The 21157-nt window shown below is 43.5% G+C and overlaps 1 protein-coding gene across 7 annotated transcripts in view; it reads right to left on the bottom strand.

The window, feature by feature from the left end:
* GRIA4 (glutamate ionotropic receptor AMPA type subunit 4) overlaps positions 1-21157 on the bottom strand; it is a 520238-nt gene that overhangs the window by 118589 nt on the left and 380492 nt on the right. For all 7 annotated transcript variants that reach the window (XM_063951550.1, XM_063951549.1, XM_063951551.1 and 4 more), the window contains exons 6-8: positions 10536-10694; positions 7159-7326; positions 5186-5290 (exon numbers count right to left, since the gene is read on the bottom strand). In XM_063951550.1, the coding sequence (XP_063807620.1) occupies positions 5186-5290; positions 7159-7326; positions 10536-10694 (432 nt within the window). The remainder of the gene's footprint in view (positions 1-5185; positions 5291-7158; positions 7327-10535; positions 10695-21157) is intronic.

Raw genomic sequence — 21157 nt, 5'->3', positions numbered from 1 at the left:
AGTAGCAGCAACTGAAACAGCTGCCTGGCAGCAACAATGAGAAAAGAACAACAGTTAAAAAAATTATATGCCCGAAAATAACAGGGAGGGTCTGTGCCTTGGCATCCCCCCCCCCCCCTGAATCCACCACTGTCTGCAACCCTGTACCGGGAGGGTTCCTGATGTGGGTGTGAGCTGCCCACATTACTGCCCCCCTGCCCAATCACCTCCCCCTCTCACCTGTGTCATGTGTCCTGTGCAGAGGCGCTGTTGCTGCTGCTGAGACTGCTGCCTGGGAGAGGATAGAGGAGGAGGGGAGAGAGCGCCGGCCGCCGCAAGATGCACTTGCCTCTGCCTGAGGGGCAATGGTGTATCTAGGAGTCTGAGTGCCCCTGGCAAAGTAGGGGGCTGGTAACACCCCCCCCCCCACCTCCCTTACACACACACACACACACACACACACACACACACACACACACACACACACACACACACCACAATTTGCTTGTTATTCTTAATCATTGTGATGAAAATAAGTGCCCCACAAAAGAAAATGCCTCTGTTATTACCCAACACACAGCACCCTCTCATCATTGCCCACCACACAGCACCCCTTTCAAAATTACCCCCCACACAGCACCCCTTTCAGCATTACCCCCCCACAGCACCCCCTTCAGCATTACCCCCCACACAGCACCCCCTTCAGCATTACCCCCCACACAGCACCCCCTTCAGCATTACCCCTCACACAGAAACCTCCTTCAGCATTACCCCTCCACACACACAGCTCCCCCTTCAGCATTACCCCTCACACAGAAACCCCCTTCAGCATTACCCCTCACACACACACAGCTCCCCCTTCAGCATTACCCCCCACACAGCACCCCCTTCAGCATTACCCCTCCACACACACAGCTCCCCCTTCAGCATTACCCCTCACACAGAAACCCCCTTCAGCATTACCCCTCCACACACACAGCTCCCCCTTCAGCATTACCCCTCACACAGAAACCCCCTTCAGCATTACCCCTCCACACACACAGCTCCCCCTTCAGCATTACCCCCCACACAGCACCCCCTTCAGCATTACCCCTCACACAGAAACCCCCTTCAGCATTACCCCTCCACACACACAGCTCCCCCTTCAGCATTACCCCTCACACAGAAACCCCCTTCAGCATTACCCCTCCACACACACAGCTCCCCCTTCAGCATTACCCCCCACACAGCACCCCCTTCAGCATTACCCCTCACACAGAAACCCCCTTCAGCATTACCCCTCCACACACACAGCTCCCCCTTCAGCATTACCCCCCACACAGCACCCCCTTCAGCATTACCCCCCCCCCCCCCCCCCCCCCACACACACACACACACAGAAACCCATCATTACCATATTGAGGTGTGTAGTGTCTGCTGCCAGGAGAGAGTTCCATTCTCCCTGCGACACAGCTGTTCCCGCTGTTGGACTCTGTTGGACAGCTAGGTGACATAGCCCCGCACCATCCTCTGCAGCTCGCTCTCCTGGCACCCAGCCTCACTGCAACAGCAGCAGGTCCACGTCCTCCGCTACCGGCATGGAGCGCAGGGACAGCTTCGGCCGGGTTGCTGTATAAGGTGCAGGGTGCCATCCCAGCTGCTCCAGTGAGTCCGTGCGCGTCTTCCGGCAGGGACTTCAAAAGCATTGCGCCGCCTGTACCTCCTTCCGCCGCGGCACCCCCTTTCAGCCAGCCGCCCCCATTCACCCCCATTCAGTCAGGAAGAATTTGAACTGAAGAGGTAATGCTATCTCGTCCCGCAGCTGCGTATGGGTACAGGTGATTGGACCAGCGGATCCAGCACTGGATCCGCTGTCCAATCACATCTGCCTTGGTGACAGGGGCGTGCTGTCCCTGTCAACGAGGCACTTATACTAGTGCCGCTTTCCCCACTATTTTCAATGGGCTTTTACAGCCCACTAATTGGCCCCACCCCTCGATCTGTTCCCGTTCCCATTGTCACCGGGAGGCACTGCTATCAGTGCCTCCCAAACCAATTAAATGCATTAAAATTATTAGAATATTTTAAAGAAGATACTTATGACACAGAATATGTGTCATAAGTATCTTCTTTACATTATTTTAATTATTAATAACATGGGAGGCACTGCCTCCCCTGACTTCACGTCCCTGCTTATATGACCACCATGTAATTCAGAGGGCACTATACAATACAGATAACATCACAGTGACCACCATATAATACAGAGGGCATCAGTGACACCATATATTAAGGATGCATCAGTGAACGCCATATAATATAAGAAGTATCACTGACTGTCATGCATCAGTGACTGCCATGTAATATAGCCAGCATCAGTGAATGCCATGTAATACAAAAAGCATCAGTGACTGCCATATAATATAGAGAGCTTCAGTGACTGCCATATAATACAGAGAGCATCAGTGTCCGCTATATACAGTAATACAGAGAGCACCAGTGACTGTAATATAGCACAGAGAACATTAGTGACTGCTATATAATACAGAGAGCTTCAGTGCGTGCCATATAATAGAGAGCATCAGTGACTGCAGTACAGAAAGCTTCAGTGACTGCCATATAATACAGAGAGCATCAGTGTCCGCTATATACAGTAATACAGAGAGCACCAGTGACTGTAATATAGCACAGAGAACATTGGTGACTGCTATATAATAGAGAGCTTCAGTGCGTGCCATATAATAGAGAGCATCAGTGACTGCAGTACAGAAAGCTTCAGTAACTGCCATATAATATAGAGAGCATCAGTAGCTGCCATACAATATAAAGAATATCAGTGACTACCATATAATACAGAGAAATGTGACTGCCATATAATACAGAGAGCATCAGAGTCAGCCATATAATACATAGGAGTGTGTCCACCATACAACACAGAAAGTATTTTTGATCACCTTACAATCTCATCTTCTCATCAGTAACTAGAACCTGCAACTCCGTCTCCCCCACTGCCACCCCCCCCTTCCATCCATCAACCTAAAGCACATGCCATGACCCCTTCCTCCCATGTACTGCACCTGTGATTCAGTTATTATAGTCCCATTTGCCCCACTGTTCATCTAGCCATGATGAAAACTGTTAAAGCATCGTAGGGTCCATTATGAAAACAAATATGAATAAAAATACAAATGTAATCCTGGGCCAAGGCAGGTAAAATCCTGATTGCTCACCATTCTTATACCCCTTTTCCACTAGCTCTAAAAACACGGGTAAATGCGCGCATTTACCCGTGTTTTTTTTCTAGTGGAAATGGCCCCCCCTACAAATTCCCGGATCAAGTGATCCGGGAATCCTACCCGGGTAGCTTACCGGGTTGAACACGAGTTCAACTCGGTAAGCTTTGCAGTGTAAACGGAAGCTGCGTCGATGCAAAATGGCTCCCGTTTACAGTGTATGGAAGGGCGGCGCTGGGAGATCATGTGATCTCCCAGCGCCGCCTCTGCCGCGTCACCAGCAGCGTCACCAACTCGGCAATATGCCGGGTTGGTGAGCGCAGTGTAGAAGGGGTCTCTAGCACGGGTCGCAGCCGTGTCAGGCTCCCAGCTGCGACCCGTGCTAGCTAGTGGAAAAGGGGTATTAATCTAGTATGATCACATTTCTTTTTCCACCTTTATACAGGAAGCGTAATGCCCAGCAGGGGACACACAGGGTAAAACTGAAAGCTGGATTTTAACAGCAAGATTTATGTATAAAGCTGACAACTTGTAGTTTTAGTTGTCCATTAAAAACGTGAATGCATCCTTACAAGAAAACTTTTTTAATTTAATTCTTCTAAAGCAATGAGTAAAAAACATTAAACGACAAAGCAAACTGATCAGGCACTGAGAACAGCATGGCTTAAACTGTTTAAAAGCAATTTGTATTATGAAAGAACACTCCTAAAAACTGTATTTATTAGTAAGTTGTTACATTTAGTACTTTGATTGTTTCAAAACAAATGACGCTGACAATAATGCAGCTCAAGAGCAAATTGGTATAATTATTACTTGAATCGGAGCTGTCCCTTATTTAGCTTAATTGCTAAATGCCATCTCTGGAGTCACGTCCTGCTGTAGCCATGCCCAGCCGCCATCACAGGACCAGCGTCAATGCAGTGTCACCGCCGCTGCCCCGCTCGCCCAGCCCCAACTGTCAATGCACATAAATGTATTGATGGTGACACATTCACACGCATTGCAAGTCAAAGGCTCAATCACCTCCCGTGTCCTTCCTCCATTGATTCTGTGATGAGGATTGAATACAACAACTCTCAGCTCAGGGGCATATTGTAAGTAAATTAAAAAAGGGAGATAAATCCTTGCAGATTCTGGGCAAATCTAAACGTGCTACAATATTAACCTCTTAGCTGCTGGATGCGAATAGAACATTTTTTAATAATCGTAGCTACAAAGGCTGGCTGAAGTGTTGTAGCACATAATGTAAAACCATTGCTGTATAACAGGTACATTATGGGCCTCATTCACAGTTAGGATGTGCGAAAATATGCTACATGTTGGCATTTCTATTGATAGGCCCACCGAAGCCCTCACAGGTACACCAGTGGTTTCCAAAATGCGGTTCTCAAGAAACCCCAACAGTCCAGGTTTTAGCAATATGCCCATTTGTGCACAGATGGTATAATCAAACTGGCTGAAGTAGTAATTGAGTCGCCTGTGCCTAAGCATGGATATCCTTTAAACCTGGCATGTCTGGGTGCCTTGAGGACCGCGTTTGTGAACCACTGGCATACACATGTGCAAAATCTGTGCAGATCTGGAAAGTCTATGGTCATTCAGAATTGTCACCGCAACTGAGACACTGGAGACATTATTCCTGCATGTAGCAATAGAACAAATGCTAAAACATGGCCATCATACATCTATCGGCCGAAGTCATCGATGATCGGCAACCTGCTACATAACAAATCTACCCCTTGTTGTGTTTTAACAATTTGATTATTTGTCATAAATCTTTCATCAAAATCAAATGATCTTTTTATTTAAAAACTCACGTTGCCGCCTGTTTTTAAGACATGCAATAACTCTTTTAGTTTAAGAACACACTGACGGTACAATACAAAACGCTGACGTGAATAAGCCCTAATAAGATCAATAGCGATGCACATACGGTGCTGCAGGCATCAATGTTACAGTTGATATAATGATTATAAATGAAATAATACACATACCTTTCTGAGGCCTGTGCTTTTCAGTTCCAAGACATCCATTGTGTAGTTCACCCTTCGGCCATAATGGTCAAATTGTACATTCCCTGTTAAACCCTGTATCCGAACCTTAAATAAAAATACATACATAAAAAAATAAACGTCCAGTCTCGGTAAAACCAATTGATTAAATCAGATGTACAGGGAAAGCTAATATACCAGAAATTAGTGTGGTATGACTAGTCAACATTCAGAAGAATAACATAATGTCAACACCAGGATGTCGACAGGTTCTGAATGTCAACAGTCAGTATCTGGACATGGATGTTAGGTTGACAACCAATATGTTGACTTACACTACGGTCGACATGGCTAAAATTATGGCACATTCAGAATTTCGACATTTAACAGGTCGAAACCAGAATGTTGACATGTTTTTTGCTTATTTTAGCCTTAGCTTAAACCTAAACTTAATCCAAAAATCATCAAACCACCAACATTCTGGTGTCAACGTGTTAAATGTCGACATTCTCAACATACCAACATTTTTTACCATGTCGATCTAATTGTATGTCGGCATATTGGTTGTCTATCTAATGTCCACATTCTCAACTTGTCAACATTCTGCATGTCGACTAGCTGACTGGATACCACGATATATGGCGAGAATTACTGTGATGCCACGCCACGGCTATTGTAGCTAGTATTGGACTTTTACGCTTCAGAATATTTTACGCATTACGGCCTCACACATACAAGATTGTAGAACACTGGGGACTGGCGGGACGCATGCCAAGGCTCAGTCTTATCGGGCCCTGGTCTCTTGCCTTTTTTTAACTATAGCTTCCTTGATGCACTGCTGTAGGATGCAAATCAACTTATTGGTGTGCAGGATACATGTACTTTGCTCCTTTATCACATTAGCATTCCAAAACAAAAACAAATTCAGTAAAAACAATACTGAGTGATTGGACGCATGGCACAGGTTACTTCAATTGTTTGTGGTGCGCCAAAGGAGGCTATTTGGCGTGATTTGGGGAGTGGTTAGTGAGGGCACATCTATATCATATTTGCCTACTCTACCGGAATAGTCGGAAGGCTCACAAAAATTGGGTGGCACTCCAGGCCATCCGGAAAAGTGGGCAAGTCTCCGGCCACCCTTGCCCACACACCTGCTCATGGATGCTGACGCTGAATTGTGTCATCGTAGTCAATGCCGTTACTCTGGGCATTATACAGCGGGGGGCGATCGCAACTCCGCACCCCCGGCTCGCCCCTATTCTGGACCCACACACCCCTGTTGTGCCGACCCTGGAGGGAGCAGCAATTAGGTCGGCAAGTATGGTCTGTTTACTGCTCTGTAAACTGCTGTATAAAGATTTTGCAACTGTACACTTTCCAAGCATATTAAATATACAGTAGCTCTTTAGTTTTGGAAACTGAACATACTGTATCATCAACATACTGTATGGAGCAGAATTGCACCAGAATTGGGCTAGGCATACCTCCCTATTTACGTGGCTTACCCCAAGTTGACTATACAATCTTTAAGTGGGTGTGCCACGGCTTTGTGGAGTCGCCTCCACGCTGTCCCGATTAGGGGCAACTAATATTTGGGAATTATGGGTCAGGAAATTCAACCTTTAATATTTGGGAAACTGTATTACTTTCTTCATACAGTTATGTCCCAGATGTATTTACATTGCAAGAATTATGCTGCATAATATTCTACAAGCCACAGTGTGAAATGTATTGGCAAGGGCAGTATAGGTGATTCCTATATCTCCACTGGTCATCCCAAACGGCATTCGTCCAATAATGCTTTTTCAGAACTTGTCAACTATACAGGCCTAATTTATGAATAGTCAATGTGGTCAAAGTAACAACTGCATTAAATAAGAAAAAACAGCTCTTTAATACATAGGGATATGGTCCTACAAAGCTCTTTAACACAGGTCTTATAAGAAATAAGCAGGAAAAATATAACTAGGGATTACCTGTTTAAGTGTTCTCTCCATATCAATTCCCTGACCCCAAGGAGCAGCTGGATTAGCAAGACAATCGCCTGCGTTTCCTCTTCTTGAAAGATCAATTTTTTGTCTTCGCATATTCCGGAATGCTTCAGCCATCACAAGGACGCCATCATAAGTCAGTGCAGAGGTATACTGCGAGAAATGCAAAACGGCTTGTTTTATTTTAGTATTGCTTTGTATATATATAACCACCCTCACACTGGAAAATCTCTCCAAGTTAATCTATTGCATGTTTATTTATATATCTGACTTGAGCATATGGTAGATGCTAGAATCAAGTGGGCTAAGGGACCTTTTCCATCTGGGGGAGGAGTCACAACACAAGGGGGAGGAGCAAGGCCAGCAGGATAGTTCCTCTACTATCCACGCTACCAACTATTACCTTTAGTAATCAGGTGGCGAGCGAAGCGAGCCACCGAGCCCGAAGCGTGGCGAGCGAAGCGAGCCCGCGAGGGTACTTTTCGGGTACCCTGTTCACCCGTAGCTCCTCCCCCTGGTGACGTGTCTCCTCCCCTAGATACGTCAGAAGGTCCCTTCTCCCACTCCGAAATAGAATCAACCTTGAGCATATACAGTACCTGCCATATTTTTTTGCGAGTTTACTTTTCACAAGGTGATAAAATTAGCCTCTGTTGCATTGAGGACTGCAATGACCTATTTATTAATCTAATTTCCCTAAAGATTTAAGAAGCTACTGTATATAACAAATCATAAGTACAAGAATGCAGGCCAAAGTCCCCAATTTTTTTCAATGGGGAATGCTGTCTGGCCAAATTTACCAAACTCCTAAAACGCCTAGAGATTTGGAGCTTGGCATTAGTTAATGTCATCGTCAAAGGGCATTAGCCATTGTGGGCCATGACCTACAATATTGATGGAAAGGGATCTTCAGATTCCACTCCTGTAGCTGCTGGAATCCAGAAAGTTTAACCTTTTGTTGGGGAAAGGTCTTTACCAGGACAGCCTTTCATTGGAAACGTCAGTCTGACAACGGGTTGGGTATGGGTGACTGGCGGTTGGGATACCGCCGGTCACCAAAACAACGCCGGGATCCCAGATTTTAGGTTGATGAGGTGGGGGGGGGGGGGGGTTGGGGGGGCGAGCGCAATGAAGATCCTTGCTGGGAATAGTCCCTGTCAAGCCGACTGTTGGGATTTCACCCGTGTGGGATGCCGGCATTGTCACACAACTGCTTCCCTTGGCAACCAAGCATTGTTTAATAGCTATGATAAAATGGGGGCTAACCAATGCAAAATGAATGAAAAATACCCAATAAAAAGAAACAATCACCAATGTCTGTAAATTACTTTTCTGGGGAAGGTAGAGACAAATAGAAATGTGTATGAGCCACTTCTAATTTTTGCACAAATACACCTGTACAAATACAATACAATACAACAACAGGTGTTTCCTAAACTTGGCCCTCAAGACACCAACCATCCAGGTTTTAAGGCCCCAAAAACTCAGCAAGTATGTCATATGTCAATAATCTATATATATATAAGTGCGAAAACCCTTACTCACTCACTGACTGACTGACTCATCAGTAATTCTGAAAAGTGGTTTTACATAATGACATCATTACCGATGCGTGGCTTGCGTTGCGTCCAAACGGACAATCAGATCCAATTTGGATTGCACCTCCAGTGTAATAAACTACAAAAATGGTCCTGTCACTTTTTACCGTATCTGCTACGGATGCTCCTCGGGTAACGCCAAGAACCATGGATTATGACCCTCATTCCGACCTGAATGCTAACAGGCTACTTTTAGCACTGCTGCGATCAGGTAGTCGCCGTCTACAGGGGTGGGGAAATTTGCTGTGAAGGGCTGCGCTCGCTTGTGCAGAGAGCTACACAAACAAAAGTTTGTGCAGTTTCTGCACAGCTCAGAAATGACTCACTCACTGCGATGATCTTGTCCAGAGCTGACGTCAGGAACCCTCCCTGGAAACGGCTGGACACGCCAGCGTTCGCCAGGACACACCTTCAAAACGGTGAGTTGACACCCCCGGCTAGCCTCTTCCTGTCAACCTGTCGAATGCTTTCTTCATCCAATTCGTCGCTGCCCGGTGACGGCCGTCGCCGGGCAGCGATGTGCCTGCGTACTATGGCCCACACGCATGCGCAGAACATACCCGATCGCACAGTTGCAAAAAACTGCAGTGTGTGATCGGGTCGGAATGACCCTCTATGTTACTTACATTAAGATATCTCAAATTTACATCTCTACAGATTTACCAAATTTTGAATACTTATTTATATTTACAACCATGAAAATAAGAAACTCCCATGCGAAGAACGGGTAGAACAGCTAGTTAAAGAGATAAAGTGCTAAAATACACAATATACACATGTTATGAATGTTGACATTCAGATTGTCTGGAATGCATATTCAGTATGTTGGCATTGTTCATGTCGATAGACAAAATGTGGATATAGCATTTTGTTCTTCTATTGTCTAACAAGGAGAAATTGGTAACATTTATTGCAGCATACAACCACACCAAGGCTCACTAGAGTAACATCCATTTTATCATTAAATAGTAAATAAGATTTTTCTCTAGTGAACCCAGGTGTGGTTGTAGGTATGCTGTCATCTCACCAATTCTCCTTATTAGACAATAAAATACATCCAGTTATTCACTCTGCAATGAGGTCAACATGGTATCGGAGTAGCTGAAGTACAACAGGTCAACAATGAAGAGTCTGATAATACTGAAACATGGAGTTTGCTTCTGACTAAATGTATTCCTGGTCATGAAGCACCTGCGGTGTGTTTCATTTAATCAATGTCAGAGTCAAGTTAAATCCATGACCTCTTGAAGGTATGTTATGAGAACCACTGGGATTTCCTAACACACACAATTTAAAGATGAAAAAATAAAACGGTCTACAAAAAAATCAGGACAAGTTCATTATTTTTGTGATCTGTACTATAAAATGATTTTAAATATGTTTGATTGTATTTTATACAAAACTGACCTAGGGCTAAATTCACATAGTGGCAGCTTTTATAAGCCCGATGTGCTTTACACTTACTGTGAGTGCCGCTTTAAATTTTCACGTGGAACCCACTGAGACGTTTCATAAATATAGTCCTAGTCTCTCACCAGTGTGAAATGATTCCTACCTTTTTTACTTTGGGGGGCTGCCTTGGTTGCAGTCCAACACTTTGGCTGCGGCCCACTGTTTAGTCCCTAATCATTGTGCATACGCGATAAAATTAACGGGGATGCATATCAGACATTTAGTCCCAGAGGGAGGTGCTACTTACTAGAAAAAAATATCTACAGTGAACACTCCCAATTTCTTTGTATGAGGTTAAAAGTCATTAGTCACCTTTGGGGGGGTTTCTGATCCTGGGTATTCCCTCTGGTCCAGTGTCTTCCACCGCTGCATTAATTCAGTTACTATCGGAGTATTGAAATCCACCAGCTGGAATCCTGTAACATTGGCCCCACCGTGCATAAACCTGTCAAGCGAAAGGTCCTTCACTCCCTAAAAAACAAATATTCAAAGTTCAATTTAGCAATTTGACCCTCTTATTCTTCTAATGCCTATAACAGAATGTGTTGTAGCAAAAGTCAGCTACTAGACAACTGTGAGGTTCAATTTATGTCTCAGAAAGTTCAAGTGCTATAGAAACACACAGCAGATGGGAGGTAATATGTCATGACTTGCATTTATATAAAAGGCCTATGCAAAATTACCATGTTTTATAGCATCACTACCACCTACATAAACAATTTTACAGATCTGCCCCTCCCCTCAGGCAAAGCCCTGGGGGCTGTTATACACGGCCATTTTCCCCTAGACTCTGCCGATACTGTATTTTCATTCTCCAATTTTCATTTGCAGGGTGTGCGAGTGGGGTGATCTAACTCAAGCTGCAATCCCTGAATACAAAAATGCTCTTTAATGTCCGCTGGAAACTTCTCAAACCAAAGCCACTCTCATAAATACAATGTAACAGTATAAACTAAACACAATATGCCAGAAAAAAAATCTATGGGTCTATTAACCCTTTTCTCTTGTGTGATTTTATTTCTTAACATTTAGGGGCAGATTTACAGTATTAAAGAAATTTTGCTGGATATCCTCTAAAACACCTATTTTAAGGTATGTACATGCAAATATTTGGCATCCCCAGGATTTCACATGGAGGGACAGTAGCAGATATGTTGGATATTTGCTGCGGTTCCTCCATTTCCAACAGTAAAGCAGCTTCCATAGTTTTCTGTGGAGGCTCCTATGCTGTTGGATTTACCAAGTTCCAGAATGCCAAATGTTCTGGAAATTGAACCGGGAAGCTTTTTGTAATCTCTCTCTATCGGCCCTTGTTGACGCATGCGCTGGCTAACAGCCATGTACTGTATGCGCAGTGTCACTATACCAGCCTGCACTCAGATACCGCAATCTAAGTTAGGTCGTAATGTGTGTGCACTGTGGTCATTTAGGATAAATACAAAATCTCCTCTGCCACTACGAAATACTTTAACAAGGTCTTTACGTTTCTCGCCCAAATATTAACATTTCACACTTACTTACACATATGTACGTACAGGAGCTTTGAACTCACAGACTTGTGAGTTCCACAAGAGACATAAAGAATACACTAGATTAAAGTGTTTTTAATCCAAAAAATGTTTCCACGGTTTTGGTACAAAAATGGAATATTACAAATAAGGACAAACAGATTATATTGCAATAATTTAAATGAAAATAGACAAAAACATGGAAATAAAAGTAAAACAAACCCAGAGACCTAGCATCATGTAAGTTAGGAACTGTTGTCGTAAAAGGACTCACGTTAGAATGTTCAAGACATAACCAGTCTCCAGGACAGTCCTTCTGGTAATGCATGAAGTTGGCTGTACTGTAGCTCACACTTATCCTCTCACAACTTCTAGGGCCCCCAACCTAAAGCTTTTTTAACTCTCTTGCTGCTGGAGGTTATTGAATCAGTCAGTAATCATAAGTAACTAGTAGATAGAGGGTTGGGACAGTCCAGATGGACACAAAATTCCTTTTAGAGTTGAGCCACTGAACCTCGGCACACGTCTCTACCCTGTCTCATAATCTTGTTTGAGATTTATTTTATGGACTGGCCAAGACTAGGCAGATAACTCACACAAACAATTCTTTAAGACACAAGACCGTTATCGCATGTCTTTCACTTAAAAACCCCCCATAAACTATTCTTCTTCCAGATAGGTCACATACAGGACACAGCATGTCAGCCATTTTGTTACACAAAATCTGGTCATACCTATGTCCATACAATACTGTACAATTGTGTTTATACATATCGTTATATGAAAATATAATTTCAGGTAAATACTTATGAGTTTAACCACTACACACAGTATGTGTGGAGAAACTGAACAAGGAAGCAGAGTGGTATTATAAGCTATTACTATGTTTCCAGCTTTTCATTGGGACATGCTGTTGTTAGAGCCTGTGTTCCGGCAAGGGAGCAATGCTAAATTCCTTAGAAAATCTAAATTTTCACATTGTAAATTGAGGTGAAAATAATTTATCACATCCATATAAAAAATGAGGAGTGCTGCAGGCATGTTGCGGTTTCGTACAGAGACGCTCATCTGCTCACATAGAAGGCCATAGTCAGAAGGGAAAACTGCAACTACCAAAGGCCTGAAGCAAGTTTCAATGGTGCGACCAATGGTGTGAGATGCACCAATGAGTATTTTAGCATTTACGTGCGCTAACAGTAGGAATCTCAGTACCACTGAACTAGTTAATTGATCAGAAAGGTGTTTCACCACAGCTGAGGGCAATTATGAATTATGAGGAAGTCCAGGAACAGAACATTTTGTCCATCCTGGAATGGGTCATGTTGGGAGGTATTAAACTGGGCATCATATGACTTCTTGCACTGTAAATACTGTATGAGTTGGGAGACATTTCGGGGTATATGCAATTGCGGTCGAATTCCCGAAAATGTCGAAAAAACTGGACATTTTTCGCCCAAAAAAAAAAAATCGACAATGCAATTCAGTACTTTTCATCAAAAAAACGGACTTTCCAAATTAGACTTTTTGAAATTCGACATTTGACAAATTCGACATTTCTGCAATGGTACAAATGCGGCATTTCAACAAAAGTATATTCAATTGAAGATTGTAAATTCGACAACAGTGCTTTTAGACAGTAAATTCGTCATTTTCAATCCGCCTCACTTTGCTGGCGGAATCTAATAAAAAAAATTAAAAACATGTTTTTTTTGTGTTTTTTGTATTGGTAATAGCATATCTATTTATATTAGAAGGGATTAGGTACTTGGTTTGTCTATTTAGGAGGAACAAGTATTTTTTATATATTTTTTAAAATATATATATATATTTTTTATGGAATGGGTTAAAAATCAGAAAAAAAAATGCGTGGGGTCCCCCCTCCTAAGCATAACTAGCCTCGGGCTCTTTGAGCCGGTCCTGGTTGTAAAAATACGGGGGGAAAAATGACAGGGGATCCCCCGTATTTTTAGAACCAGCACCGGGGTCTGCGTCCGGTCCTGGTGCCAAAAATACAGGGGACAAAAAGCGTAGGGGTCCCCCGTATTTTTGGAACCAGCACCAGGCTCCACTAGCTTGGGAGATAATGCCACAGCCGGGGGACACTTTGATATCGGTCCCTGCGGCCGTGCCATTAAAACCCCAACTAGTGACCCCTGGCTGGGGTACCCTGGAGGATTGGGGACCCCTTCAATCAAGGGGTCCCCCCCTCCAGCCGCCCAAGGGCCAGGGGTGAAGCCCGAGGCTGTCCCCCCCATCCATGGACTGCGGATGGGAGGCTGATAGCCTTTTGTGAAATTAAAGAATATTGTTTTTTGCAGCAGAACTACAAGTCCCAGCAAGCCTCCCCCGCAAGCTGGTACTTGGAGAACCACAAGTACCAGCATGCGGGGGGGAAACGGGCCCACTGGTACCTGTAGTTCTACTGCAAAAAAAATACCCAAATAAAAACAGGACACGCACACCTTGAAAGTACAACTTTATTACATACATGTCGACACACACATACTTACCTATGTTGACACGACGTTCGGTCCACTTGTCCAAGTAGAATCCACGGGGTGTACCTGAAAATAAAACTATACTCACCTAAATCCAGTGTCCAGTGATATTTGTAATCCACGTACTTGGCAAAATAAAAAAACGCATTTACCCGCTCCACACGGACTGAAAGGGGTCCCATGTTTACACATGGGACCCCTTTCCCCAAATGCTGAGACCCCCTGTGACTCCTGTCACAGAAGGTCCCTTCAGGCAATCAGGTAGCGCCACGTCCTGGCACTCTCCTGATTCCCTATGCGTGTCTGAGCTGGCAGACAGCGCATCGCACAGCACCTCTATTAGTTTCAATGGTGGGAACTTTGTGGTCAGCGGTGGGGTTACCCGCGGTTAGCCGCCGACCGCGGGTGACCTCACCGCTGACCGCAAAGTTCCCACCATTGAAGATAATGGAGCGGTATGTGCTATGCGCGTCTGACAGCTCCGACGCGCATACAGCCAATCAGGACAGTGCCACGACGTGGCGCTCCCTGATTGGCTGAAGGGACCTTCTGTGACAGCAGTCACGGGGGGTCTCTGCATTCGGGGAAAGGGGTCCCATGTGTAAACATGGGACCCCTTTCAGTCCGTGTGGATCGGGTAAATGTGTTTTTTTGTTTTGCCAAGTACGTGGATTACAAATATCACTGGACACTGGATTTAGGTGAGTATTAAGTTTATTTTCAGGTACCCCGGATTCGTCGACATTGGAGACGCAGCAGTCTGCGTGTCAACATAGGTAAGTATGTATGTGTCGGCATGTGTGAAATAAAGTATTTTCACGGTGTGCGTGTCCTGTTTCCCCCCGCATGCTGGTACTTGTGGTTCTCCAAGTACCAGCTTGCGGGGGAGGCTTGCTGGGACTTGTAGTTCTTCTGAAAAAAACAATATTCTTTCATTTTTACACATGGCTATCAGCCCCCCATCCACAGCCCTTGGATGGGGGGGACAACCTCGGGCTTCACCCCTGGCCCTTGGGTGGCTGGGGGGGGGCCCTTGATTGAAGGGTTCCCCACTCCTCCAGGGTACCCCGGCCAGGGGTGACTAGTTGGGTATTTAATGCCACGGCCGCAGGGAGCGGTATAAAAGTGTCCCCCGGCTGTGGCATTATCTGTCCAGCTAGTGGAGCCCGGTGCTGGTTCCAAAAATACGGGGGACCCCTACTCTTTTTGTCCCCCATATTTTTTGCACCAGGACCAGGCGCAGAGCCCGGTGCTGGTTGTTAAAATACGGGGGATCCCCTGTCATTTTTCCCCCCGTATTTTGGCAGCCAGGACCGGCTCAAAGAGCCCGAGGCTAGTTATGCTTAGGAGGGGGGACCCCATCAATTTTTTTCCGGGTTTTTTACCGGGTTTTTTTACATTTTTAAAAATCGAATCAAAATCCGTCAATTGGCCCGTTTTTCGACAGCGGGACTGTCGAATCTGTTTTTTATTGAATATGTCGAATTCCGGCACCCGCCGGCTGGAATTCGACGGTAGAATTGTGTCGAATTAAAAAACGGGCGAAAAATTGCCGCAATTCGCCCGGAATTGCATATACCTGTTTATCTCTCCAATTTCAAAGTTAATTTTTTTCATTCCTAAAACATATTTTGCAGCCCATGCAACATTTGCATAGCCAGATGTTTTTCATTTTTTTATTTATTTTAGAAATCTTTTTGTAGTATGAGGCTCTGATACTCAATGTGAGCCAAAATATATCAAGAATTGCTGTTTGTTCAATTTGAACTATATTTATTCATCATTAAAAGGGCGATTCTCCGTGATGCATTGGACAGCTACTCAAATTCAAACAACATACTGTACAGTACCTCTCCAAAATACAGAGATATTAGTGGGTCTTAAGTTATGGGGTAAGGCATTGCTACTAAGCAATTAAGTTTTCAGAAAACAGCAATTTCATAACAGACCAGTTTAAAAGGAAAAAAAATGAAAAGCGTGTGATGCATGGAACTTTATGTTCACTTTCTGGAAATCACCCAAAATAACGAATTTACTTAAAAAGAATATATATATATAATTGCTCACAACATTCTAATACAATTATTTCTAATAAAAACTCAATATCTAAGTCAAATGTCTAAATTAAAGCCACATAGCAATATTGGCCCTCATTCCGAGTTGTTCGCTCACTGCTAATTTTAGCAGAATTGCTAATAGGCTAAAATCCGGCAGTTCTGTGCATGCGTATGCATCTCAGGGCACACGCGCTAAGCAAATTTACACAAAACTATGCTATTTTACTCACAGGCGAACTAAGCTTTTCAATCGCTCTGCTGATTGACAGGAAGTGGGTGTTTCTGGGTGGAAACTGGCCGTTTTCAGGGAGTGTGCTAAAAAACGCAGGCGTGCCAGGTAAAAAAGTAGGAGTGGCTGGAGAAACGGAGGAGTGGCTGGTCGGACGCTGGGCGTGTTTGTGACGTCAAACCAGGAACTAAACGGACTGAGGTGATCGCAATCTAGGAGTAGGTCTGGAGCTACTCAGAAACTGCAAGGAAATTGCTTTCGTTAGCAATTGCTAATCTTTCGTTAGCAATTCAGCTATCCTAAGATACACTCCCAGAGGGCAGCGGCTTTGTGTTTGCATTTCTGCTAAAAGTAGCTAGCGAGCGAACAACTCGGAATGAGGGCCATTGTTATAAAGTCCAATTGAATTCAAAATAGTACTATAGTTCTTATACAGTACGACCAAAAAAACTGTTATTAGTTGTAATTAGTTAAAAGCAACCCAAAATTGACAATGCAATTCCTCTCTTTGCTATTAACTATTTCTATACAGCAAAGCATGCTGCTGGCTTTTTCCTCTACCCAATTACAGGTCTTGCTTTATTTTAAAGCATCTGAATTTGAACTGCAAGTTTCCCTGCCACTGCTGTTGTACACCATTACATCACCATACATTCTGTTTTTCTCTGTATAAAACAGATAATCACCACCATCATCATCATCATCATCATCATCATCATCATCAATCTCTGCACATTCCTGGGGTAGACATTAGATTAAATGATATATGAGCACATAGAAATAAACTATGATATATTCCTGTGTTTTGCTAGTACTGTATAGATACTGTAAGTAACACAGTATATTTTTTTACTTTGAGTACTACTGCCATCTACTCTCTAAAGCTAGAATTTATTATAACTGTATTTATTATAACTGCATTTAAAAACTGCAGAAAGGGAAGTATACTGGAATCTCTCCTATGTGACTGTGCCCCAGTCTTTTTGTTAAGAAGATTTTTTGATCCACATTTTAACCTAGTAAGCTGCTACATGAATTGAGATCCACAGGCTGCTTCAATATACTGTAGCTTGTACACTGCACTTATTTTATTTTTTTTAGCTTCTACACTGAACTTATTTTTTTTTAAACTAAGTAAATACTATTTGACTATTACTTGTTAAGTGTCAGTTTTATTAATTTACCTTATATATGGAGTACTGGGTAGTACCTACAGGTCTTGTTGCAGCTCAAACCATACAGCTTAGCCCCTGAGTGCAGCGCTAAGTTCCCAAATCCATTCATCTCCTATTACAGTAAATACCTGTTCCTTACAAGCACAGCAAGAGTATGAGTGAGGTCCCGCACCACTCCCTTACTCTACACACAGCTCTTACTTGCAGCTTCACTCACATCTGTGCTTGTTTGGATGCACAGGACTGTGCCCTTAGTCCACCTAGTGCCTGGAGCTGCCAAACCCCCAACCCACACTCCCCTGCTGGGGGAAAAATATGGAGGAGGGGGGAACAGAGATGAGAGACAAAGGCAAATGGGGATAAAGGAAAGGAAGTAAGATGTTGGTGAGTATTGGGAGAGACATTAGAGAGAGGATCGGGGCAGAAATGACGAGAGAGAAAAAAAGAAAGAAAGAAAGAAAGAGAGAGAGAGACAGAGGAGTGACAGAGATAAGAGTGAGAGATATGGAGGGTGGATAAGTACAGGTTGAGTATCCCATATCCAAATATTCCGAAATACGGAATATTCCGAAATACGGACTTTTTTGAGTGAGAGTGAGATTGTGAAACCTTTGTTTTTTGATGGCTCAATGTACACAAACTTTGTTTAATACGCAAAGTTATTAAAACTATTGTATTAAATGACCTTCAGGCTGTGTGTATAAGGTGTATATGAAACATAAATGAATTGTGTGAATATAGACACACTTTGTTTAATGCACAAAGTTATAAAAAATATTGGCTAAAATTACCTTCAGGCTGTGTGTATAAGGTGTATATGTAACATAAATGCATTCTGTGCTTAGACTTAAGTCCCATTGCCATGATATCTCATTATGGTATGCAATTATTCCAAAATACGGAAAAATCCCATATCCAAAATACTTCTGGTCCCAAGCATTTTGGATAAGGGATACTCAACCTGTAACAGATACGAGAGAGAGGTAGAGAGAGAGAGATAGGTGGGACAATGGGGAACAAAGACGAAAGAAAGACATCCAGTGGATGGGGAAAATGAGGGACATAGATGAGAGAGAGGCAGCTGGGAAGGGGGGCAGAGATGGGAAGGAGGGCGTAACAAAGAAAAACAAACCACTGCAATACTGGGCACTATGGCTAGCAACTTGGTGAATGACAGGTCCTAAGTAATAATACTATTATATTTTTGAATCTTGCTATCCATAAGGTAACTGTTACAGTTTAAATTTCTTTTTTTTTACTGCTGCAATACACCCATAAGTGATTTATCTACAAAGCTACCATATGCCGAAGGAGAATGGAATGTTAGTGAACATGGGGATTTTCCAGAGTAGCAAAGTAATATAAATATTGCTGGAAAATGTTACAGCTGCAAATCATCTGTTGGAATGCATTTGTTTTTGCCGGTTAGAGTGAGGATAGAAGATACTAGCATATGAAGGAGCTTTTAAGTTGCTGTGATAGACCCACTCATAGGAAGATTGACAGAGTACTTGGCTGTATTAATGTGGGGAAAGGTAAAGCTTCTCCTGCGGCTCAGCAGCCTAGGACAAAAACAAACCATCTAAGACTTTGGAAAACCAACAGAAATCTCACTAAACCTTCATTATAGAAAAGATAACGACTTTGTGAACTGTAACATGAAAACAAGTGACAGAGGCTGCTTTAAAAATGTGAAGGCTTCTAACCCTCCTTACTGTACACTAGTTCTTTTGTTATCCAATCGGCTACTTCACCCAGTATGAGAGTGTTCAAGTTGATGATGATGATGACTGATGTAGACTTGCTTTGGCAGAATAGATACCCTAGATGTAAGGTTGTACAGATCTTAAGTTTTCAACTGTGCTACATACTCTCTTGGCCCAGCACAGAGAGAGAGAATTGAAGATCGTATCTGGTGAGGGAGTAGAAGCATTTGCCTTATGGAGACAGATACTGCAAAGAAACATAAATGAATGTAGCAGGCACTAAAATATGCCTTAGAAAAGGACAATATGTCCCTTGAGATATTAAACGCAGGCAAAGCAAAGAAAATGAAATTCTTCTACAGATTGTTTCCCTTTGATATAACTAGTCTCTGACATGGAAATAAAGCTATCAAGGTCTCTTCAAAACATGAAATCACTCTAAAAATAACTGAACCCGTTGCTCTGATACATCTGCGTTATTATTGCTACAATTGGGGATATTACTGCTTAAAGGGGAGATGCGGTCAAAATCCCAACAGTCAGAAGACTGACAGCGGGACTGACAGTGGGATCCAGACGGACGTAATCCCAACACTAGGCAGCAGTAGGGGATGGTTAGGCTGCAGGAGGGGTGGGTTATCAGTAGGGATTGTTGTGATTCTGTCCCCCACGATGTCGCTTCTATCGGGTTCCCGAGTGCAAGGATTTCGTACCTACCCCCTTGAATTGTACTTTTAAATTGAACATTTGGAATATTATGTACCACACGTTGGCACAAGCATAACTCATATGACATTTGCTTAACTCCCAGAGGCCATGAAAGCGTTGGCCTCCAGGCGCAGGTGGGGGAAGAGGGAACAGCAGCCACATCTTTGCATAGTGCAGAAAATGTAAATGCAGCCTGTGTAAATGACTATGCGCTACAGGCAGTGCGCCTCCATTTATACAAGATGCAGTTACACAGTCTGCAATGCGAAAAATTCTGGATGTCACCTCTTGAGTTGGGTGGCAGTGCCAGACTGGTACATGAAGAGTCAACCAGGGGAATACAGTGGTAGGAGCCCATGTTTAGGGGTGTGGCCAGTTTCTAGAGGGGGTGTGGCCAGCTGCCACAGATGTTTGGCTAACCATTAGAGAGTGCATAGTCTGGGCCCCTTGATGAATTCATAGTAAATACAGCTGTTGCATGCATGATATTGTACCAGATTAATAACAGCAATGCACTGTACAAAATACACCATAGTCGTGTGCACAATAAATTACAGATGTGTCCTAATCCAACATTGCCATAATGAGTATGCATTGCGGCAGGTAACTCGCGACTTTCCCTGCCGAGTGTGTATGCTTGCACACGTGATCCATACACATAGCATAGGAAAGCCACGGTTGAGAGCGTATGCAGCCTACCGGAGCTTAGTGTTGCCGCGATGTGTGTGCTATTGTGTATGCATCACAGCAACGCTGGAAGAGGACGCATCTGTAACATGTATAATATATCATTTAAATGCACTATTGGGGGCATATGTGTATCTGGCACTACTGGGGGCATATGTGTATCTGGCACTATTGGGAGCATATGTGTATCTGGCACTATTGGGGGCATATGTGTATCTGGCACTGCACTATTGGGGTTATATGTGTATCACCCTCCCCATTTTCATTGGACACGTCCCATGTGGCATGTATCCACACCCATTTTTTGGCATGTGTGCCTTCAGTGTGTGCACACATTACCACTAAGACATTTTTTCTACTTGCACC

This window comes from Pseudophryne corroboree, chromosome 2, assembly GCF_028390025.1.
Source record: "Pseudophryne corroboree isolate aPseCor3 chromosome 2, aPseCor3.hap2, whole genome shotgun sequence".
NCBI classification, from domain to species: domain Eukaryota; kingdom Metazoa; phylum Chordata; class Amphibia; order Anura; family Myobatrachidae; genus Pseudophryne; species Pseudophryne corroboree.
Note: the sequence above shows the minus strand (reverse complement) of the source record. Positions and strands in the feature narration are given on the sequence as shown.